The 25,016-nt window shown below is 40.0% G+C and overlaps 1 protein-coding gene across 3 annotated transcripts in view; it reads right to left on the reverse strand.

The window, feature by feature from the left end:
* TMEM131 (transmembrane protein 131) overlaps positions 1-25,016 on the reverse strand; it is a 249,944-nt gene that overhangs the window by 55,572 nt on the left and 169,356 nt on the right. For all 3 annotated transcript variants that reach the window (XM_030827215.1, XM_030827214.1, XM_030827213.1), the window contains exons 9-18: positions 23,515-23,665; positions 23,361-23,417; positions 22,106-22,167; positions 8,551-8,659; positions 5,141-5,249; positions 3,392-3,545; positions 3,128-3,298; positions 1,773-1,883; positions 1,555-1,689; positions 248-352 (exon numbers count right to left, since the gene is read on the reverse strand). In XM_030827215.1, the coding sequence (XP_030683075.1) occupies positions 248-352; positions 1,555-1,689; positions 1,773-1,883; positions 3,128-3,298; positions 3,392-3,545; positions 5,141-5,249; positions 8,551-8,659; positions 22,106-22,167; positions 23,361-23,417; positions 23,515-23,665 (1,164 nt within the window). The remainder of the gene's footprint in view (positions 1-247; positions 353-1,554; positions 1,690-1,772; positions 1,884-3,127; positions 3,299-3,391; positions 3,546-5,140; positions 5,250-8,550; positions 8,660-22,105; positions 22,168-23,360; positions 23,418-23,514; positions 23,666-25,016) is intronic.

Below are 25,016 nucleotides of genomic sequence, written 5' to 3' on the forward strand. Positions count from 1 at the left end.
TCTAAATGTGCTAAAGGCATTTTTCTGAAGTTGCTTTTTAGGTTAGGAGGGTTAGGTTTTATAAAAAAACTATTAGTCTATGAACACCAATATTCCAAAAACTATTCTCGAAAGCTCAGTTTTTAAGGTATGAAACTGGTAAACTGTAACTTTATGAGTAAACTTAATTCTTTGTTTTCATAAAGACAAGAAAGGACTGACTTATTGAGAAAAACCCCACTGCCATGAATCCCCATAAAGTCCTTACCTCATAGTCTGTTGTGATCTGGATGGCTCCATCATGAATCCCCTCTAATTTTTTTGCAGTAAGTTTGACTCTGAAGACTGCAAAATAGCCTGAAGCTAATGTTACCTGTAGATAGTAGAAATGGTATCATTCATTAGCCTTGTTAGTTGAAGTTTCCTATTAAAATGGAAATGAAGGGTGTAGTGATAAAATGACTTCCAAATCCTAACATATACCAGTATGACACTGAATTACCATATCATTGTGTACAAATATCTCAAAATAGTGTCCATCCCTTGATACTTCTCTACTACACTTGTTCCAAGGGCCGCTGGAAAAGCTGGTTCCTGAAAGAGGGAGGGGTGTAGTCCTCTTGCTAATAAGGCTCCTCACTCTTCACCCATGGACTTGTATGGCCAAAGGGGCTGGAGCAGAGGGACATAGCCTTCCCCCAACCTTTCAGGCACATTGGAGCCACAATTGTATACACAGCTGGCTCTGCTTCAAGCTGTGGATGTCATTCTGTAATGTTAATATTCATATCTTCAGGGCAGCTGAGGTCAGATACAACAAAACACCAGACCTATGGCATTCCACGGAAACATGTTTGTCAACACTCTCTGTGCAACACTCTCTGTGTATAAGGACACTTGCTTTTCCTTTTGTAAAACTGCCCCAAGAAGTTCTATTCTAACCTGCAGATGAGATATCTGATGCTCCTTCTCACAGACTGTGATTCTAATTCTTTTCCCAGTAGGTATAAACTCCAAGTTCCCCTTTCAGTACTGGTGAGTGCTGAAACTAATAAATTTGTTTTCTCTTGTTTAGCGCTCTCTTACAACCAACTGTAACATGTTTATTAGACAGGTAAATATATGTGGGCAGACTCACAGTGATCAAACAATGTTTGCCTCACTGATACTGAGGCAATATCTGAACAGATATATTATTGTATAATTGAAAATATTTTCTACCAATGTTCAGGGGCCATCTCTTTTTCCCAGTAAACTTGATGAACACAAGGTTAGTTTAGTACCCACGGGAATTTCTCCTGTAATGACACTTGTGTTATAAAAAGATAATTAAAAATTTGTGTGTTACAGAACTTTTTATGACAAGGCAGAATTAAACCCCTTTGGGTTTCAGTGCCCTCATCATAAAAATAGGGGGTTGAATTACATTACCTATAAGGTCCTCTTAATAGCAAGTAACCAACACTATTATGAACTGCATAAAAATAATAGTGATACATGTAACATAGCAATGATCTTCCACTTGCAGTTAGGCATCCATCTTACTTTAAGGAGACAATAAGAAAGTTTACTTACGGATGATTGGTCTGATAAAGAGGATTTTTCAAACTCTGGCAGGCTTGAAATTATTGTAGTTCTATTGCCTCTTTCCATAGCTACAAGTTCTATTGATAAACCGTCTCCTATGATATGCCAACTTTTTATAGCCAACTTTAAAAAAAGATATGAAAATGATTATCACAACACAAGCATAAAATCCTTAAATGCGATTTAGAATAAAAACAGGTTTTTACCTCAATTGGATTGCTGTTTATAATTGCAAATAAAATATTACTTGCTTCTGTAGCACTCAGTACTCCAAAATCTATGAAACGTTCCTCTATTTTGGGGGGCAATACAAAGTACTGGAAAAATATAAAAGAACCAGATTAAACAAAAAGTCACATTGATGTAGTAATATTATGAAGAGAAAGTAACTATATTAAAGATATATTAAAGTTCCCCAAAAATTAGCTGGGCATGGTGGTGTGCACCTATAATCCCAGCTACTTGGAAGGCTGAGCTGAGGCAGGAGAAATCGCTTGAACCCAGGAGCCGAGATTGCACCACCGCACTCCAGCCTGGGAAACAGAGCGAGACTCTGTCTAAAAAAAAAAAAAAAAAAGAAAAAAAAAAAGTATTACAGTTCCTATGCTTTCCTATGCTTTATGTATATATGCATAAAGCCACACATTTATACAACATAGTTGAGGGCTTTGTATGATGAAAGTCTTTTGAGTAATCAGAAATGAAAACAGCCATGGCTTCTGCTGAGTTGCTATTCCTCCTCTGAGGGCACATGAAAGAGGAAGGAAGCTTAACTACTAAGAGAGGTTTAGTGGAACCCTAGGGGATCGGGCAAAAAGCATGTGGTCTCAGCAAGCGTCACCAATGATCACTGAAACAAAATAACTTAAGCAGGAGCGAGACATTACTGAAGGTCCCTCCAGGTCTAAAATTCTAATCGATGCCAACTATTTAAAGGGCTACATTTCTAGATGTCCTAGCTTTCTTTTTATCTTTCCTAACAGTTTTATCTCTTATCTAAGCATCTTTCATTGATCACTCTCAAGATAGCTTTGTTTGGATTTTTCCCCCTGCTTATTTTCTGTACCAGGAGTACCTTCATTGTTTCCTTCTGCATCATATATAATCTTCCAACTTTGTGTCTTTACCACCTTATTTTCTTCTTTACTATCTGGTTCTCTTCTTTGTCTCGATATTTCTTGGTTTTGATCATCTCTTCCCTATGTATTTCCCTCTTCACCTTCCTTGTATTCTTCTTTCACTACCTATAATTTTTCTTCCATTTAGTTCTTTTTTATATTCCCCATTATTACAATAGTTTAAAAGCATATCCAAGAGAAAGCAGAATGTGGAAAAGATCTAAGTCGAGACTGTAACTAGAGAAGTCAGCTGTATCACAAGAGAGAGCTGCTGGAAAAGGTAAAAACTAGTTACCTGGAAAGTTAAAAACTGACTAGGAAAATTGGATCAATTTGCAGAGCACAGATAATGGCAAACCATATGTAACATGATTGCCTAATAAGATCTAAAACATTAAAGGTGGGCAGGGAGTTTAAATGTTAAAGGTGGATAATATACTTACATCTAAAAAGCCTGTGTATACCCGCACGGGTAAATGAAATTTAGAAGCATTGGTAATAAGTAAAATGTTGTTATCAATGTGCATAGATGATGTGGAAGGCATAAAAAGCAGGGTAAAAATGTATCCTGATTCATTAGGAAGAATTAAGACTGGTTTGCTGAAGTTGTGAACCTGAGAAATGACAGAAGAGAAAAAAAACAAAGTGTCAGGATCGTCTAGTTGGTAGACCAGGAAAATTAAAAGTATGAGGGCTCCTGGACATACTTTAAACATTGTTTTGGCTTCTTCTGGTAGCAACACATCGTGAATGAGGATCGCAAAACTGAAAGTGTTAGTAAGGTAAATTGGCCTTTCCACAGGATCAGCAGGACTGTCTCGGATGTGAAATAATGTTGCAGCATGATCAAATCCCAAATAACTATTCAAAAAAAACAAAAAGAACAAAATAAATCATTTTTATTTCCATGTGTTAATTTAAAATCCAAGTTCTTTTGTTGTAAGTAATAATTTACATTTAGCATTAGGGATTGCATGAAAGAATTAGAACTATAATATTTTAGTGATTGACTATATGATTTAAAACAATTTAGCTTGCAAAATATTGAAATCTAATATAAAGAACCATTCTCTGATGAATTATATGAATCACACAATTAGAATCAAAGACATATCAACAAAAAAAGCTTTACTTTGAAAAAAATGATGTTTATCACTGAATTACAAGGAGCTTTGTTAAAATGAATCTTTGCCAAGTTGAGTATTAAACTACTACCGGTTAAAGTATAACAGAAAATGAACAACATGTTACTTCCCATTTATAAAAAGTTGTAATTCTAGAAGTGTTTATGAATTTATAAAGGAATATAAATAATTTTGTTTCGAGTGGCAAAATACTTTAATAACAGGCCATAATCACTTACATATTACAAATAAATGTCAGAAAGGAAATGGTTCAAATGATTTAAATAATATTAGATCCAGCCTGGGCGACACAGCCAGACTCTGTCTCAAAAAAAAAAAAAAAAAAAAAAATTGGATTTTTGAATCATTAAGTCTTCATTTATGCCCAAATCCTACCATCCCACTTAACCCTTTTCTTCTAAGAAAGTAAAATATAAACAAAATATAGGAGGTTTTCTCTTTTATAGTTGGGGCTGTTCTTTTAAAAAATAATTCCATCAAGTTTCTGTGAACGTGGCTAGTATTTCTGCAGGTCATTTAGTAGGAAAATATAATTTACTCACTGGCCATCAGAGAAATGCAAATCAAAACCACAGTGAGATACCACCTCACACCAGTTAGAATGGCCATCATTAAAAAGTCAGGAAACAACACGTGCTGGAGAGGATGTGGAGAAATTGGAACACTTTGACACTGTTGGTGGGACTGTAAACTAGTTCAACCATTGTGGAAGTCAGTGTGGCGATTCCTCAGGGATCTAGAACTAGAAATACCATTTGACCCAGCCATCCCATTACTGGGTATATACCCAAAGGACTATAAATTGTGCTGCTATACACATGTTTATTGCGGCACTATTCACAATAGCAAAGAGTTGGAAACAACCCAAATGTCCAACAACGATAGACTGGATTAAGAAAATGTGGCACATATACACCATGGAATACTATGCAGCCATAAAAAATGATGAGTTCATGTCCTTTGTAGGGACATGGATGAAACTGGAAAACATCATTCTCAGTAAACTATCGCAAGGACAAAAAACCAAACACCACATGTTCTCACTCATAGGTGGGAATTGAACAATGAGAACTCATGGACACAGGAAGGGGAACATCACACTCCGGGGACTGTTGTGGGGTGGGGGGAGGGGGGAGGGACAGCATTAGGAGGTATACCTAATGCTAAATGACGAGTTAGTGGGTGCAGCAAAACAACATGGCACATGGATATATGTAACAAACCTGCACATTGTGCACATGTACCCTAAAACCTAAAGCATAATAAAAAAAAAGTAAAAAGTTATAAAATTTATTTTAAAAAGAAACTCACCCATCTAAAACTTCTGCTTGATATGGTATTTCAAGTTTAGAGTAACTCTTTTCCTTTGCTTTAACTGTTATTTTCCCAGAAAACTGAGATGGCTTTTTTGCCTTCGATGCTGAAAGGAAGCATAAAAAATAATCTCTGTTACCTTTTACTACCAAAGAGAATTAGTGACTTTATGTAAACTGACAAAATCTTGAAAAAAAAAAAAAAAAAAAAGTTGAGCTTCCAAACTGGCCAACAGAACACTTTTTATAACATTTTAAATGAAACATCACGTTTTTCATACAAAAGGGGGAAAGTGTTTTATTTTTCTTAAGATAAGCAGATAAAGAATTAGCTGGTGAGCATGGTTCAGCAGGCAAAACACCATACCTAAGCAGCTTTGCTGTAGCCACAGGCTTTGGCTTTACTTACAGCAGAATTTCTCATCCTTGGCACTGTTAACATTTTAGGCCAGATTAATTCTTTGTTGCAGGGGCTGTTCTGTGTACTGTAGGATGTCTAGCAGCATCCCGGACCTCTACTTGCCAGATGGCAGTAGCATCCCTGCAGCTGTGACTACCAAAATGCCTCTCGACATTGCCAGATATCCCCTTGGAGGCAAAATTACCCCCCCACTTAGCCCTGCTGATTTACACTTGAACTGAGAAAGAAATAACATTTCTTGTATGGCCAAAGTCTTGCTCTATCACCAATAAAGTAGCATGGTATAGGAAAAGTCAAGAATTCAGAGCTCTTCTCAAAAATCAGCCAACCCTAAAACTCATGGTATAAGAGGAGATAAATCCCCTCCTGTCATCATATTATATTGTCCTCATCTTAGATGAAGTAAAAACTTCAGATTTCCTAGCAGTTTTGAATAATCCTGGCTGGGTGCAGTGCCTCATGTCGGTAATCCCAGCACTTTGCCAGGCTGAGGCGGCCAGATCACCTGAGGTCAGGAGTTCGAGACCAACCTGGCCAACATGGTGAAACCCTGTGTATACTAAAAATACAAGAATTAGCCAGGTGTGGTGGCACATGCCTGTAATCTCAGCTAGTTGGGAGGCTGAGGCAGGAGAATCGCTTGAGCCTGGGAGGTGGAGGCTGCAGTGAGACGAGACTGCGCCACTGCACTCCAACCTGGGCAACAAAGCGAGACTGACTCAAAAAAATAAAAATTAAAAATAAATAAATACATAAATAAGGAATTACAGAAATTGATTCAGTTGGGTCCAATCTAGGTACCCATGAGATGGTTCTTTTCAAAGCAAATAAAGAAGCTGTTTATGTTTATCCTCTTAGAGTACTTTAGGAACACTTCCATTTATGTGAAGAATTCATATGTGAGTTCTGCAAATGTGTGTCATCCAACCTCACGAAAAAAAAGAACAAGGAAATGGTATGACATCTAGTGTTTGACTATATGCAGACACAGACTTTCCATTTTAAAAATTCCCATTCAGCCTCTTATTTCTCTGCTTGCTAGCCATCTCTGGATGCTTTCAATTTTTCACTATTTGTTCTGATGTAAGACTGATTACAAGGGCCACATTTAAGCATTTCATGACATTATATCATACATAGCAAATAAAGTGGTCAAAAAGCTCAAGAAAATTCTGTTGAAAATCATGAAGAATGACTTTTGATGAGAAAGATGCTTGATAAATGAACACTGTAGAGTTTATATATATATATATATATATATATATATATGGTGCATTCTAACAATATTAAAAGTTAAATAACACACACTTCCTGACTGGTTTTCACAGCAATCTCAGAGGTATTTTGTGTGGGGATCTTGCGTGGCGGTGGGAGAGGTGAATAGTGGGGGGGTTTTCACATATTAAAAACCTACTTTTAAGAAATGTAGCATTTGCTCTTAAAGATGCTTTCCCTTTGCTGTTGTATTTAATTTTACATATTTCTTTAAGAAACAATTATCTTAGAGCCTACGATCTCAGAAGAACCAACACTAATGACATCACATTTATCTCAAGAAGGGAAACATTAAGTGGGTGTCTAATACAGGAGCTAGAGAAGAGTAGCTCTTCACCCTTGCAGAGCACGTATTGAACTTTCCGGCACATCTGTGAAGGGTGGGTCCTAAATGCTCTCATCCTGGCTGGGTGCAGTGCCTCACGTCGGTAATCCCAGCACTTTGCCAGGCTGAGGCGGCCAGATCACTTGAGGTAAGGAGTTCGAGACCAGCCTGGCCAACATGGTGAAACCCTGTCTCTACTAAAAATACAAAAATTAGCCTCTTTCTCCTCTGTAAGGGAAGACAATGTGCGCCTCGTGATACTGACACTGGCAGGCATGAATGTGGTCTCTCAGTAGCGTAGAGAACACTTTACCACAAATGTAGAAATAACTGTGGCATTAATGCCTTCTATAATACTATTTCTTGACAACTGTATCATGAAGTATGCTGCCTATGTGATTTTTATTCCTTGGGAGTCCTCACTGAGCTCACAGGACGAACCCTGAGGTCAGCCCCACCTCCGCAGCTGCTCCAGACCCTCCCTAGAACTCTCCACAGTGAGCAGCAGGCATAGATGCTCTCATAGACACTGTGTGAAGCGTGCCAGTGTCCTCCTACATTCATCGATCAAATACTCTCCTCCGATGAGGAGCTGAGGTTTACCACGTGGACTCTGAGCAGAGATGGCTTTATCATAAAGCCAAAGTTTAAGCTCTATAGCAGCTACTCACTTGCATGATGCCTATGAAAAAAGCCCTGTTCAGAGGTTCAGTTCTCATTTAATTATCTATATGGTTAAGCAGCCATTAAGTCATTATTTTAAAAATGTTATGACAGCAAATTCAATGAATGTTTCAATTAAAGTAGGCAAAACTGAATAAAAACATGCTATAAAAATGGTATAGTCTGGCTTGAGTTAACATTTCAAGTATCAAAATGTATACTATACACGTTAGAAGTAATAGCTAATTGGACAATTCTGTCATAAAGTCTATTATTTTAGCTTAAGTAGGGCCATCTGCTTTGCCTATAAAAGGCAATATATGAAAATGTTACAAAGAATACTTTTTGTTTTTGCTCTCAAATTCAAACATGCTTCTGAACTTCAAATATATTGTAACTTCATAATTAAGATGAATTACAATACATAATATGTGTAAAAAGGCTAGCCCAGATAATGGAAATGATTTCAATCCTAATGTATTTGCTAGTGTTTTTCTATTGCTAATACTGATTTAGCTTTATAAAGTTGTGGTATTTTCTCTCATGAATCAATCAAGTAAGAGTTCACGATGGTTTACAGGGGGGGAAAAAATATCAACCTAAGCAGTAATATAAATTCTGATGGCAAAACAGTTTGGATTTCTATATTAAGACGTCAATACAGATGCTTTCTAGTTTATCAAAATAACATCACTCTATCAGAGAGAAAAAGGTGAATACTTGCCATCAAAACTAATGCTCGCAACCTTGGTGTATTTACTTTCTGATGCTTTTAATGTAATTGGTTTAAAGTGTACCGTTATAGCATCATTTTGTGGTGTAGGTCGAACACTCTGCAAAGAGAACAAAAATACATACATGGTATTATTTCAGTCTAATGGTTCAGTTACCTTATATTTATACTGGAAAGTATACTGGAAAAGTAAAGTGGACTCTAAATTTGAAAAATTTAACTTATGTTGTCCCTTTAAATGCAGTAGGCCACACTGGAAAAACTTCAAATTAATTTCATCAGAATATCTTTATAAAAGAAAATGACCAGAGGAGAACAAGCATGACAGATTTGTTAAGTGTAAGAATCTGAAGACCAACCATTACATCTGGTGTGAGTACATGAAGCATTTAAAAAGGTACTTTTTTTCCAAATGAATGCCTAATTCACACACCAGAGGAGGCGACATGAAAAAGACTTATGGATCCCTCTTAAAGAAATTCACAATACTGAGGAAATATCTGAACCGTATGATGGTGAAGAAAAAACATGAACTTGGAGGCTGGTGTGTCAGTGCCAAGGTAGTTCTGCAGACTTCATTTCTAATGGCATTTTCTCTTTCTCTCCAGACATGGCTCTGCGAGTGAGGTGTGCTGCTGTCCAGGGAGAGGGCTATACTGCTGGCTATGGGATTGAGCACTGAGGCAGCCCACAGGGATGTTCAGCTTGAAGTCAGAATGCTTAAATAACAACAAACAGGAAAACCTTGTACTTGGAGAGCATGCTTTTTAAAAATACATTTTAAGGTACAGTTATTTTTTATTTCCTCACTGACACAAAGCTCCTAATTGGAAGAGACTTAAAAGATTCCAACCTCCTTCTCTGTTTTACTAATGAAATTTCCAATATTGATGTTTCAATAGCTAGGCATCAACAGGTAGGAATGAAACAAGAATCCCTGGGTTGGTGCAGGGCCTTCATCTGACATCCTATCCTGTTGCACAAACATGTATCACAAAATCATGGTACTGTATACAACTCTTGATTAAAAAATCATCTTCCTTTATAATTACTTTGAATCTGAACCTTGGTCTGAACTCTCGTGGGTTGTATTTGTTGAATTTTGAAGGGCGTTACAGACTTGTCAAAGCCTGCCATTTCCTGGAGAAAAGAACACTGTCCTTTTCTGTGCGACTTATAAGGCATGCCCCTTAACAGGGGCACAGTCAGATCCAGCAAGTCACTATGTTCTTCCCCCTGGATCCCTGCCTGCTCTTTTCCGCCCATTTATAAAGGTGAAATCTGCCTCAACGGAACATCAAAAGGCAGTCTCCTGAAGGCGCAATAAGCACCTGAGAAGAGCATAGAGAGAGAGAGAATGATCCTTGTGCCTTGTGTGTGGGATCACAGGGTACGGATCTGATTATATGATAATGATCAAAGATACTGCTGGAGCAGCTCCCTTTCCATTGGTGGGTTAGTCCTGGGCTGTCAGCAAGTGTTCGTTCACAGGGTCTGAAATGAAGGCCCTAAGGATGGTTCTGTGGGCCTCAGGCTCTCTTGGCGTTTTAACTCTTTTTAACTTCCTCCCTTTTTCTTCTTCAAGAACTCCTTCTCAATTGCTTTTGGATCTCTAGCTGGGGCTGGGAATGATTTGTTCATATAATACTTTTACTTATCAATAAGCTTGCTGTTATTAGCGACATTTAAAATACAATTTTCTTCATTCACTGAAAGGTGAGTGTGTGTATTTTAAATAATAAAACAAAGTAGAGTTTAAACTGTAAGACAAACTGGGAAAAGTTCCATTTGGTTATACTACACTATATTACCATGCTAATACTTTTTCCAAAGAGACGAAATCAGTACAGAAATATGTGACAATCCAGTGGCATCACTTTATGCAACAAAAGGATGTTTAACTAGAGATGTGAGCTTGAGTCAGCTGCCCATCTACTCTGGGGCTCATTTTTCCCACCCGTAAAAAAAATCCTGGCTGGGAATGGTGGCTCACGCCTGTAGTCCCAGCACGTTGGGAGGCCAAGGCACGTGGATCATGAGGTCAGGAGTTCAAGACCAGCCTGGACAAGATGGTGAAACCTCGTCTCTATTAAAAATACAAAAATTAGCCGGGCGTGGTGGTGGGTGTCTGTAATCCTAGCTACTTGGGAGGCTGAGGCAGATAACTACTTGAACCCAGGAGGCGGAGGTGGTAGTGAGCTGAGATTTGGGCCACTGCACTCCAGCCTAGGCAACAGAGTGAGACTCCTTCTTAAAAAAAAAAAAAAAAGCAGCCCAGCCAAGGGGATGGGTTGTTTTCTGAGATCCCATCATCTACAACATTTTCTGAGTCAGTTAATTTTTGCTTTTTTTCCGCCATAAATGAGCAACTTTTATCTTGAGGCCAAGCTTTGTTAGAGGTGATCACATGAAGCTCTGTAGTTTGCAGAGGACTTCCACAGATATGGCTCCTGAAGTTCCTCATTTGCTCTACTGAATATGATCCAGCAACAATTCAGAGGTGAGGTCAGCTGGACTTCCTGGGTTGAGTGGGGACTTGGAGAACTTTTTTGTCTAGCTAGAGGATTGTAAATGCACCAATCAGTGCTCTGTGTCTAGCTAAAGGATTGTAAATGCACCAATCAGCACTTTGTAAAAACGCACCAATCAGCACTCTGTGTCTAAAGGATTGTAAATGCACCAATCAGCACTCTGTAAAAACGCACCAATCAGTGCTCTGTGTCTAGCTAAAGGACTGTAAATGCACCAATTGGCATTCTGTAAAAATGCACCAATCAACACTGTAAAATGGACCAATCAGCAGGACGTGGGTGAGGCCAAAAAAGGGAATAAAAGCTGGCCACCCAAGCCAGTAGAGGCAACCCGCTGGGGTCCCCTTCTATGCTGTGGAAGCTTTGTTCTTTCACTCTTCACAATAAATCTTGCTGCTGCTCACTTTTTGGGTCTGCACTACCTTTATGGGCTGTAACACTCACCACGAAGGTCTGCAGCTTCACTCCTGAAGTCAGCAAGACCATGAACCCACTGGAAGGAATACATTCCGGACACATTTTGGTGACCCAGATGGGACAAATTTTGGTGACCAGGAAGGGACTATCGCCAAGCAGTGAGCACCACTGGACCCCTTTCACTTGCTATTCAGTCCTATTTTTCCTTAGAATTCAGGGGCTAAATACCGCACACCTGTTGGCCAGTTAAAAGCGACTGGCGCAGCCACTGGACTAAAGACACAGGTGTCAGGATTTCTGGGAAAGGGCTCTCTAAAAACCCCTGACTCTTCGGAGTTGGGAGCGTTGGTTTGCCTGGAACCATCTTCCGCTTTTCCTGTACGTCTGGGCTGAGCTGAGGGTCGACAAAGAGGAAAGCCACTCAGCTCTGGGATCCTGACAAAAAGCTGGCTGACTGCGGCCATGAGCGGAACTCTCAAAATTATGTTGCCCAAGCGAGACTTGCCCATCTATCCTGTCTATCCTGACCCTTGCCCCCTGGGTCCTAATGCCTGTCAGACAAACTTCCTCTTGCCTCTCTTCTCCGAGGATAGTTCCGCTTCTAAAAACCACTCCCTGTCTCTGCTTTTCTAGTTTCTCCTATAAGAATGATTTCTAGTATAAACTCCAGGACTCTATTCCCTCCTTTAGGCACCTGGACTCACCAATCAAAGACATAATTTTTGCCCAAAGCCCCTTCGGGGGCAGGGGGACTACCTGGAATTTTAGGATCCCTCCTCAGACTAGCAGGCCTAACAAAAGCTAGTCCTGAAGCTAGGATATGGGGAGCCTCAGAAACGATATCCTTCCTATTCATATGATGAGAAGTGAGGATAAAAGGCGTCATTCTTCCAACCCTGCAGATCCCTTCCCTCGCTCAGGGTATGGCCCTCCACTTCATTTTTGGGGCATAACATCTTTATACGACAGGGGTAAAGTCCCAACACTAACAGGAGAATGCTTAGAACTCTAACAGGTTTTCGAGAATGCGTCAGTAAGGGCCACTAAATCCGATTTTTCTTGGTCCTCTTTGTGGTGTAGGAGGACAGGCAAGGGTGCAGGTTTTCGAGAATATGTTGGTAAGGGCCACTAAATCCAACCTTCCTCGGTCCTCCTTGTGGTCTAGGAAGAAAACTAGTGTTTCTGCTGCTGCGTTGGTGAGTGCAACTATTCTGATCAGCAGGGTCCAGGGACTGTTGTGGGTTCTTGGGCTGGGGGGAAACAAACAAACCAAAACCGCAGGCGGTTTTGTCTTTCAGATGGGAAACACTCAGGCATCATCAGGCTCACCCTTGAAATGCATCCTAAGCCGCTGGGACCAATTTGACCCACAAACCCTGAAAAAGAGGTGGCTCATTTTTTTCTGCGCTACAGCCTGGTCCCAATATTCTCTCTCTGATGGGGAAAATGGCCACCTGAGGGAAGTGTAAATTACAATCCTATCCTGCAGCTTGACCTTTTCTGTAAGAGGGAAGGCAAGTAGAGTGAAATCCCTTATCTCTAAGCTTTCTTTTCATTGAAGGTGAATCCACAACTACGCAAAGCTTGCAATTTACATCCCACAGGAGGACCTCTCAGCTTACCCCCATATCCTAGCCTCCCTATAGTTCCCCTTCCTATTAATGATAAGCCTCCTCTAATCTCCCCCACCCAGAAGGAAACAAGCAAAGAAATCTCCAAAGTACCACAAAACTCCCCGGTCTATCGGTTATGTCCCCTTCAAGCTGTAGGGGGAGGGGAATTTGGCCCAACCTGGGTACATGTCCCCTTCTCCCTCTCTGATTTAAAGCAGATCAAGGCAGACCTGGGGAAGCTTTCAGATGATCCTGATAGGTATACAGATGTCCTACAGGGTCTAGGGCAAACCTCTGATCTCACTTGGAGAGATGTCATGCTATTGTTAGATCAAACCCTGGCCTTTAATGAAAAAAAATGCGGCTTTAGCTGCAGCCCCAGAGTTTGGAGGTACCTGGTATCTTAGCCAAGTAAATGATAGAATGACAGCTGAAGAAAGGGACAAATTCCCTACTGGTCAGCAAGCCATCCCCAGTATGGATCCCCACTGGGATCTAGACTCAGACCATGGGGACTGGAGTTGTAAACATCTGCTGACCTGTGTTCTAGAAGGACTAAGAAGAATTAGGAAAAAGCCCATGAGTTATTCAATGATATCCACCACAACTCAGGGAAAGGAAGAAAATCCTTCTGCCTTTCTCGAGTGGCTACGGGAGGTCTTAAGGAAATATACTCTCCTGTCACCCAACTCCCTTGAGGGTCAATTGATCCTAAAAGATGAGTTTATTACCCAATCAGCCGCAGATAACAGGAGGACGCTCCAAAAGCAAGCCCTGGGCCCTGAACAAAATCTGGAGGCATTATTAAACCTGGCAACCTCAGTGTTCTATAATAGGGACCAAGAGGAACAGGCCCAAAAGGAAAAGTGAGATCAGAGAAAGGCCACAGCCTTAGTCATGGCCCTCAAACAAACCTTGGTGGTTAAGAGAGGAAAGAAAATGGAGCAGGCTAATCACCTCGTAGGGCTTGTTATCAATGTGGCTTACAAGGACATTTTAAAAAAGATTGTCCAACAAAAAATAAGCCATCCCCTCACCCATGTCCACTATGCCGAGGCAATCACTGGAAGGCACACTGCCCCAGAGGGCAAAGGTTTTCTGGGCCAGAAGCCCCCAACCAGATGACCCAACAGCAGGAGTGAGGGTGCCTGGGGCAAGCGCCAGCTCATGTCATCACCCTCACTGAGCCCTGGGTACGTTTAACCATTGAAGGCCAGGAAATTGACTTCCTCCTGGACACTGGTGCAGCCTTCTCAGTGTTAATCTCCTGTCCTGGACGACAGTCCTCAAGGTCCGTTACCATCCGAGGAATCCTGGGACAGCCTGTAACCAGGTATTTCTCCCACCTCCTCAGTTGTAATTGGGAGACTTTGTTCTTTTCACATGCCTTTCTCCTTATGCCTGAAAGTCCCACACCCTTATTAGGGAGAGATATATTAGCCAAAGCTGGAGCTACTATCTACACGAATATGAAGAACAAGTTACCCATTTGTTGTCCCCTGAGGAGGGAATCAACCCTCAAGTCTTGGCATTGGAAGGACAATTTGGAAGGGCAAAAAATGCCCACCCAGTCCAAATCAGGCTAAAAGACTCCACCACTTTTCCTTATCAAAGGCAATATCCCTTAAGGCCTGAAGCTCATAAAGGATTACAGGATATTGTTAAACATTTAAAAGCTCAAGGCTTAGTAAGGAAATGCAGCAGTCCCTGCAACACCCCAATTCTAGGAGTACAAAAACCGAATGGTCAGTGGAGACTAGTGCAAGATCTTAGACTCATCAATGAGGCAGTAATTCCTCTATATCCAGTTGTACCCAACCCCTATAACCTGCTCTCTCAAATACCAGAGAAAGCAGAATGGTTCACTGTTCTGGACCTCAAGGATGTCTTCTTCTGTATTCCCTGCACTCTGACTCCCAGTTTGTCTTTGAGGATCCCACAGACCACATGTCCCAACTTATGTGGATGGTCTTGCGCCAAGGGTTTAGGGACAGCCCTCATCTGTTTGGTCAGGCACTGGCCCATGAGCTAGGCCACTTCTCAAGTCCAGGCACTCTGGTCCTTCAGTATGTGGATGACTTACTTTTGGCTACCAGTTCGGAAGCCTCATGCCAGCAGGCTACTCTAGATCTCTTGAACTTTCTAGCTAATCAAGGGTACAAGGTGTCTAGGTCGAAGGCCCAGCTTTGCTTACAGCAGGTCAAATATCTAGGCCTAATCTTAGCCAGAGGGACCAGGGCCCTCAGCAAGGAACGAATACAGCCTATACTGGCTTATCCTCACCCTAAGACGTTAAAACAGTTACAGGGGTTCCTTGGAATCACCAGCTTTTGTTGACTATGGATCCCCGGATACAGTGAGATGGCCAGACCACTCTATACTCTAATCAAGGAGACCCAGAGGGCAAATACTCATCTAGTAGAATGGGAACCACAGGCAGAAACAGCCTTCAAAACCTTAAAGCAGGCCCTAGTACAAGCTCCAGCTTTAAGCCTTCTCACAGGACAACACTTCTCTTTGTACGTCACAGAGAGAGCAGGGATAGCTCTTAGAGTCCTTACTCAGACTCGTGGGACAAACCCACAACCAGCGGCATACGTAAGTAAGAAAATTGATGTAGCAGCAAAAGGCTGGCCTCACTGTTTAAGGGTAGTTGCAGCAGTGGCCATCTTAGTGTCAGAGGCTATCAAAATAATACAAGGAAAGGATCTCACTGTCTGGACTACTCATGATGTAAATGGCATACTAGGTGCCAAAGGAAGTTTATGGCTATCAGACAACCGCCTACTTAGATAGCAGGTGCTACTTCTTGAGCGACCGGTGCTTCAAATACGTACGTATGTGGCCCTCAGCCCTGCCACTTTTCTCCCAGAGGATGGGGAACCAATTGAGCATGACTGCCAACAAATTATAGTCCAGATTTATGCCACCTGAGATGATCTCTTAGAAGTCCTCTTAACTAATCCTGAACTTAACCTATATACTGATGAAAGTTATTTTGTGGAAAATGGGATATGAAGGGCAGGTTATGCCATAGTTAGTGATGCAACCATACTTGAAAGTAAGCCTCTTCTCCCAGGGAGCAGCACCCAGTTAGCAGAACTAGCGGCACTTACCTGAGCCTCAAAACTGGGAAAGGGAAAAAGAATAAATGTGTGTATACAGCTAGCAAGTATGCTTATCTAATCCTACATGCCCATTCTGCAATACGGAAAGAAAGGGAGTTCCTAACCTCTGGGAGAACTCCCATTAAATACCACAAGGAAATTATGGAGTTTTTGCATGCAGTACAAAAACCCAAAGAGGTGGCAGTCTTACACCACCGAAGCCATCAAAAGGGGAAGGAGAAGGGAGAACAACAGCATAAGCAGCTGGCAGAGGCAGGGAAAGACCAGCAGAAAGGAAAGAGAGAAAGAGACAGAAAGTCAGAGAGACAGAGAAGAAGAGAGAGACACAGAGGGAGTCAGAGAGAAAAGAGAGAGAGAGAGAGAGGGGAAGAGACAAAGAGGGAGTCAGAAAGAGAAAAAGAGAGAGACGAAAAAGAAGTCAAAGAGAAAATGAAACGGAAGTAGTAAAGAAAAAAGTGTACCCTATTCCTTTAAAAGCCAGGGTAAATTTAAAACCTATAATTGATAACTGAAGGTCTTCTCTGTAACCCTATAACACTCTAATACCACCTTGCTGTCCGTGTAAACAAGGACATAGCCCGAAAGCACTGAGGCCACTGACAACCAGTACTCTTCCTATCAAAAATCCTTAACCCAGCAGGTTTCCTAACAGGTGATCTAAATCTTAACTAATTACTATACAAAGTTCCGACCAGACCTAGGAGGAACTCCCTTCAGGACAGGACGATAGACGGTTCCTCCCAAGTGATTAAGGGAAAAAGACACAATGGGTATTCAGTAAGTGATAAGCAAAAAAAAAAAAAAAAAAAATCCCAAACTTAAGGTTTTCAACAAAAGTAAAGTTTGCTAAAAGTTAACAGTGTAACATGTATTATCCTAACTTCTGATCTTACAGAAATCAGACCCTATCAGTGCCCCTCAAAGCTAAAGTGTCTCAGCACAGGGCCACACAACTAATCCCCCTACTTATAGGGTTAGAGATGGCCACTGCTACAGAAACCAGAATAGGAGGTTTGTCTACATCATTAGCCTACTACCACAAACTGTCAAAGGATTTCTCAGACAGTTTGCAAGAAATAATGAAATCTATCCTTACTCTACAATCCCAAATAGACTCTTTGGCAGCAGTGACTCTCCAAAACCGCTGAGGCCTAGACCTCTTCACTGCTGAGAAAGGAGGACTTTGCACCTTCTTAGGAGAAGAGTGTTTTTTTTACACTAACCAGTCAGGGATAGTACAGCGTTTACAGGAAAAGGCTTCTGAAATCAGACAACGCCTTTCAAACTCTTTCAACGCCTTTCAAACTCTTATACCAACCTCTAGAGTTGGGCGACATGGCTTCTTCCCTTTCTAGGTCCTGTGACAGCCATCTTGCTATTACTCGCCTTTGGGCCTGTATTTTTAATCTCCTTGACAAATTTGTTTCCTCTAGGATCGAGGCCATCAAGCTACAGATGGTCTTACAAATGGAACCCCAAATAAGCTCAACTAACAACTTCTACCGAGGACCCCTGGATTGACCCACTGGCCCCTTGACTGGCCTAGAGAGTTCCCCTCTGGAGGACACTACCACTGCAGGGTCCCTTCTTTGCCCCTATCCAGTAGGAAGTAGCTAGAATGGTCATCGCCCAATTCCCAACAGCAGCTGGGGTATCCTATTTAGAGGGGATTGAGAGGTGAAGCCAGCGCCAGCTAGACTTCCTGGGTCGAGTGGGGACTTGGAGAACTTTTCTGTCTAGCTAGAGGACTGTAAACACACCAATCAGTGCTCTGTGTCTAGCTGAAGGATTGTAAATGCACCAATCAGCAATCTGTAAAAATGCACCAATCAGTGCTCTGTATCTAGCTAAAGGATTGTAAATGCACCAATCAGCACTTGGTAAAAATGCACCAATCAGCATTCTGTGTCTAGCTAAAGGATTGTATATGCACTAATCAGCATTCTGTAAAAATGCACCAGTCAGCACTCTGTGTCTAGCTAAAGGATTGTAAACGCACCAATTGGCACTCTGTAAAATGGACCAATCAGCACTCTGTAAAATGGAACAATCAGCAGGACATGGGCAGGGCCAAATAAGGGAATAAAAGCTGGCCACCCAAGCCAGCAGAGGCAACCCACTCAGGTCCCTTTCCATGCTGTGGAAGCTTTGTTCTTTCACTCTTAATAAATCTTGCTGCTGCTCACTCTTTGGGTCCACACCACCTTTAAGAGCTGTAACACTCACCACGAAGGTCCGTGGCTTCATTCTTGAAGTCAGCGAGACCAAGAACCCACCAGAAGGAACCAACTCTGGACACACAATGAAGGCCTGACCATTTTTCAATATGCTTAAAGGCTAGAAGTGGGAGTTCATCAACAACAAGCACAACATTTTTTGAGTGTTACCAGCCTGTACAACACCAAGCCAGAAATAGCTAAGTAAGGATGTTTGTTAAAATATAGTCACTGTAAGTAGTAAGAACTTAAAATAGTTGATGAAATTTTTTTCATATGAAACACACCACTTTAAGATTTTCCTTACCAGATAAAAACTTTCCATTAGTATTGCTACCTTAAAATACGTTGCAGTAATAACAAAGAAATATTCAACTGAAAACTCATGTTTTATACAAATGGTCTGAATTCTTCACTCATTATCAGTAAAAACAAACAAACCCAAATTGTTAAAACCCATTTTCTAGGGAAACAAAAAGCAAACAAACAAACCCAAGACAAAACACTTAAAGTAGCTGGCCCATTCTGGTGGCTTTAAATGAGAACTAATACACAATCATCACCTTGTAGTAAGCATATTTATACAACCTTTTTTATATTAGTGACTATTGCTAACTCAAAGATAATCAAGAAGTATAAAACTATTGCAAGTTTCCCAGGAAAGGCAGCTCACAAGCTTGCATATGTTCTAAATATAGTTCTAGGCTTTTCTCACAACATTCAGACCCAACTAATGCTCAGTAACCCTCAAGTAAAATTCAAGGGTCCGGAACATTCTAAAACTGCTTATAAAAGCACTTGAGCAAATAAGGAAAATAACCTTTCAGCATTTAACATTGTATTTCTAATAATTTGTGTACAAATTCACTAAAGCACATGTTAAGCTGATACTATGATTCCAATTTGTCAATTACCAAGGGAAACCTCATGCAAACATTCCTCTGAAGGCATCTCAGACAAACTTACTCCATCATTTATATAGCACTAATGTTTTGTAAATGCTGAGGAAAGCCATTTTCTCAAAGTTGCATTATAGACATATTAGGAGAGTTTGGACCTGGGCATCCTGTCTGTTAGCAGGTGAGGAACTTATATTTGGGATTGCTTGCTTTAGTAATCCTATATTTAGAAAGAGAATGAATTCCCTGAAGGGGAATTAAGAAAAAAAAATCTCCAGCTTCTAACACTGCTTAGCATATCCTGAAAATTCTATGTTTGTGAAATAGAAGGAGACAAGAACACTTCTAAATATCTATCAGTCTCTAAGCCTGGTGAATTATGCAGAAAATGCTGAAACACACAAGGAAAACCTTAAGAAGAGCTCTGAAAACTCAGTTTCCATGGTAGGTGGGCTTGCCCCATAGCTGATAAGGTGGGAAGTCTAAGCCACCATCATTTCTCAGGCTGATTGCTAAATCAGATCCCAAGTGGTCTCCTTTGCTTTCTGCCCTTCCATGTCTGTTAAGTTCACTCTCCACAAAGTAGCTACAGTGACCTTTTACAACACATAAATCAGATGATGTCACTCTCTTGTTTAAAATCCTGTAATAATTTCCCATTACACTTAGAATAAAATCTAAATATCTCCCAGAGTTTCAGAGAGCCCTGATTAACAGTGAGCTCGATGTGGTAGGGAACCCCAGTGGTCTGATTCACTGCTGTATTCTCAGTCAGCATAGCAGCTGGCATATAGTTGATGTTCATTAAATATTTATTGAATGGGTGAATGAAGGCGGAAATAAGAGATAACTACCAAAACACTGGCAGAGTTTGGGCTTTGGATATTATAAAAGATACACACATAGGTAGGTACAGATGTATTATATTAATAGATATATAGGCTTTTAACAGAAATATTGACTATGCAATTAAAATGATATATTCATAAAGATGTGATTGCTAAGTGGCACTGTATAATATACTTTTATGCTTCATATACCTTTTTTTTTTTTTGAGACAGTCTCAGTCTGTTGCCCAGGCTGGAAGTACAGCGGCGTGATCTTGGCTCACTGCAGCCTCCACCTCTGAGGTTCAGGCAATTCTCCTGCTTCAGCATGAGTAGCTGGCACTACAGGCACGTGCCACCATGCCCAGCTAATTTTTGTATTTTTAGTAGAGACAGGGTTTCGCCATGTTGGCCAGGCTGGTCTTGAACTCCTGACTTCAAGTGATCCACCCGCCTCAGCCTCCCAAAGTGCTGGGATTACAGGCGTGAGGCCACCACGCCTGGCCTATTTTTGCATTTTTTTATAGTTGTGTAAGTCACTTCCAAAAAAAAAAAAAGGCAGCTCTAACTCAGTTTTCCTATTTAGAAAACTAGGACCACTGCACCATATAGGTATTAAGTAATACATTTATTACATAACAGTACTAGCATAGTGCCTGACCCAGTAAGAGCAAAAATGTTCACTTACAATATATCCTAAAACTCCTTAGTAAATAAGAAAAAGGACAAACATGGGCCTATTTAATTCCATGTCATAAGTGAACTGAACACTAGTTCTTCATTCACATTCTTAGGGTTAATTGCCAATTTCATTTTTCTGTAACATGTTTATTGAAAAAGATACTTGTTTCAGTCCATTTATTGTATGTAAAAAGTTAGGCTGGTTTGCTTGGGCTAAGTAAAGGCACTTTCCCATCAAATCCCCAAATCACATTAGGAGAAATGCTAGGTCAGATATGAGGACACTGCCTGCATCCCGGTCCCACTAGTGAGGAAGGTCACTGCGCATCAGAATGTGGTTACCTGGGAAGGCCATCTCTTGCTTCCTCGCTGGGGTTTGTATATTCTTCTCTCTTTGGTCTACTCCACCAGCTGGTGATAAAATCTGGGTATGGCCATCGATGGACAAAGGTCCCTTAAATCTCAAGCCCACATGATCTATATCTCATTTTGTCAGTTCACTGAAGTTAAGTTTCTGGCATCAGCACAAATTATAATAAAAATGTTCTATTTTCCTTTATAATGATTACATATGTATATATCTTGGGGACCTCATCAGGGAGAGACATCGTGGGCCGAGGCAAAACTTAGATATCCCTTTTCTTCCTAAAACTATCTAACGGCACCTCAATCCCATATGGCCTAAAAGTTACTTACTCTGTATGTATGTGTGAGGCAGAGAGGGCCTTAGTTTATAATGTGCTGTCTAAGGTAACTCAATAACTGCTAGTTAGGGAGCCTGTGACAAGTGTTAAGAGCACTTTACCACTACCTACAACATTTTTTTTTTGCTTATTTTCTTCCCAATTCATCTGACTCTTTTTCCTCTTTCCTGCCCATACCTTAACTCCACAACCAAATCTGATGAAATCCTTACAACCTGTTTTTCTTTCCACATGGCCCACAGATTTCAGGATTTATCAGAACAGGCCTTTTATATGACTGTGCCTGTATAAAAAACTCATGAACTTTGGTTCAAACTTACTTTGAAAAGATTGCCTATTTCCCTTTCATCCTTAAAATCTGGGTGGCTGGGGCAGAACAGGTTTCTCACACCACACTTAGAACCAAAGTGTCACCAGGTCATCATAAAATAGAATTATTTTAGAGTAAGGGTTTAATTATTTTTAACTTTGTCATACATTTAAAAACAAAGAATATATAAATTAGGAAAAAAAAAGAAGTAAAAACTTACTGTTATTGGTACATCTTTTGTTCCTGAATTTAGTAAATGAAGGTTTAAAACTTTTGGTAGATCTGTTAAAATTGAGGAAAAGAAATATTTCTTAAAAAGGTGTGCTTTTCAGCCAAGTTAGAATCTTTACCTTATAAGATATCAAATTGAAGCTATCAATTTGTGAAATACAATGACAATAACATTAATAAAAAGAAACATTAGGTGGTAATTGCTTTACTCATAAGGACACTGTGTATTATTAGAACTGTTCCCTCTTAAACCAGATTTTTGAAAACCCCAAAATATATACTTTTTTTTTTTTTTTTTTTTTTTAATGAGACAGAATCTTGCTCTGTCACCCAGGCTGGAGTACAGTGGGGCATTCTTGGCTCACTGCAACCTCAGCCTCCTGGGTTCAAGTGATCCTCCCACCTCAGCCTCCTGACTAGCTGGGATTACAGGCATGTACCACCATGCCCAGCAGACTTTTGTATTTTTTTTAGTATAGATGGGGTCTCGTCATGTTGGCCAGGCTGGTCTTGAACTCCTGGCCTCAAGTGCCCTGCCTGCCTCCACCTCCCAAAGTGCTGGGATTATAGGCATGAGCCATTATGCCCAGCCCCCCAAATATTATTTTGTGAACTCAGACATTATTAATCTTTTAGCTTTCCAGCAAAACATAATGAAGCAAATTAATAATTTACAATGTAAAAATATATTAAAAGCAAATCTAATTTTTAAACACGTGGTCTTCAATCTTAACTATATATTATATATAGTCCATATACATCCCAAATTACAAGTGCTCTTAGTTTTTCCTTAGTAAAAACCTTTACTTAGTTGTTTTTAATTTTAGAATTATGTTTTCTGAACAGCTGCAACAAACTTTTAACATTTTGTCAAAATGTAATTTAATAACTCATATCTAAACAAAATCCAGAAGTAAAAATCAAGATTCAGCATAACTGAATCGACGAGCAACTGGATTAAGAAACTAGAAAACTACTTTCTGCCTCAATCTTCCATTTAGATGACTTAAATTATCCCATGGCCTTGTTTTCCAACCTGTTAAGCAATGCCACCCACCCCTCAGCGGAATGGGGTATAAACCTGTAAAGGCGCTGAGTCTGAAAAGGGGATTTGTACAAGATCATGCAACCCACTGAGAAATAATGTTTAAAGCTGAATTACATAGTAGAGCCATTCAGCACTGAATACAGGGATTTAAAAAAAAAAACTCTATAAAGACTCTTTTAAAAGATTTTTTTTTTACCTTGTGTTCTTAGTGTACCAAAATCTAACATTTCAGTTGAGGAATAAATTCCAGGAGCTTGGAAAAAAGAAAAGTCAACAATTATTGTTCACTTTGCCAGAGCAAGCTATACTGAAAACAAAACAACTTTTGATTTCATCAGTTTTCCACTAACCTGTTGTAACTTCAACCTCAACAGGAAGAATGATAAACTCTGTGCTGTCTGAAGCATTAGTCTTTATTCTTATGAAGGCTGTGTGATTATCTGCTTCTCTAGATGAAAAACTGGCTCTCATCACTCCCTTGGTTTCATAAGGAGGAATTTCCTGACAAGTTAACAGACCATAATGTAGCACAGCTTTTGTAATGTAGCAAAACCACCATATTTTATTGAACTGGATGACACTGACTGAAAGACGAGTATTTTATATACCTATTAATAAAAAATGCATTGCTAATTCAACCAATAGGTAACACAAACTCCATTTCTGGAGAACTTTAAAATGTGAAAAATGTGCTGTTTAGAATTAATGAAATATGAAATGTAAGGTAGGTAAAGTAAAAGAAGTTAAATGATCTGAAAACAAATTGTCAGTTACAAAATCACCATTAAAAGGTAAAACTAATCTACGAAATCAGTTATTTTTTAACATGCTAGTTGGTGTTTGGGTATATAACTCAGTCTTGAAATTTAACCAACAGAAATGTCACCATCAGAGGAAAATACTTTTCTAGAGGTCCACAAGAACCTCCATAAATGATAACCAGCAGGGCTTACACGGCTCTTTCATGGAAAACCTAACAATGCAAAGCTTCTCAAGTAAACCCACAGTTTACCAACTGCATTCATGTAAGACAGCGTACATTTTCAGTCCCGTAATGAGAGAACATTTATATACTAAAAGGAAGACTTACTGGAAAAAAAATTTTCAGGAGTAATCTCTTTCCTGGTTTTAGAACAATATGGCTCCCTGGGACTGCTGGAATTTCTTCTCTGCACAAACCTTTCAGCATATTTTAGGAGATTCCTGTGTTCCACAGCTTAGTGGCCTTCACTTATCCCTACTCTCTTTTTCAGTCCCAAAGTAGAAAACAGGTGACTGGAACCCTCCTAGGATTGGAGGGATGGACCATCCACTCCCCAACTCTAGGGAGTTGACTTGGTCTCTGGGGTTTACTCATATACACCGAAATAGGCTGGAGGTGAGGTCACAGCCCATTGGCTTTTTTCTCAGTCTAGGTTTGTAGGAATAAGAACTACTGTATCTTTTTTTGCAGCCACTAGGACTATAAAAACATTATGCTATTCTCTGTTATCATTATCATTCTTGACTATTTAAAAATCTGAATTCTCTTACGTTTATTTATTAGATACCAATTATGTTTCACAGGAAGTTCTTAGTTCTGTCCAGAATAATATATACAGATTTAATAGGCTGAATTTAATCCTCTGAAGCATTGTTTTACAGATGATTTTTCCCTCAAACACCGTAATTTCAACGTGAAACATTTTTATGAAAGGATATAAATGAACTGTCCGTTGCATATTTCTTTTTGCTAGTGTGTTTCTATATTCTGGGAATTAACCAAATTACTGGCTGATAAATTTGTTTCTAGATGTTCATATTAACATTCTAAAAACGTAATCTCCACATCTCTTCTGTGGTCAAGACTGGT

This window comes from Nomascus leucogenys, chromosome 14 (genome assembly GCF_006542625.1).
Source record: "Nomascus leucogenys isolate Asia chromosome 14, Asia_NLE_v1, whole genome shotgun sequence".
Lineage (NCBI taxonomy): Eukaryota > Metazoa > Chordata > Mammalia > Primates > Hylobatidae > Nomascus > Nomascus leucogenys.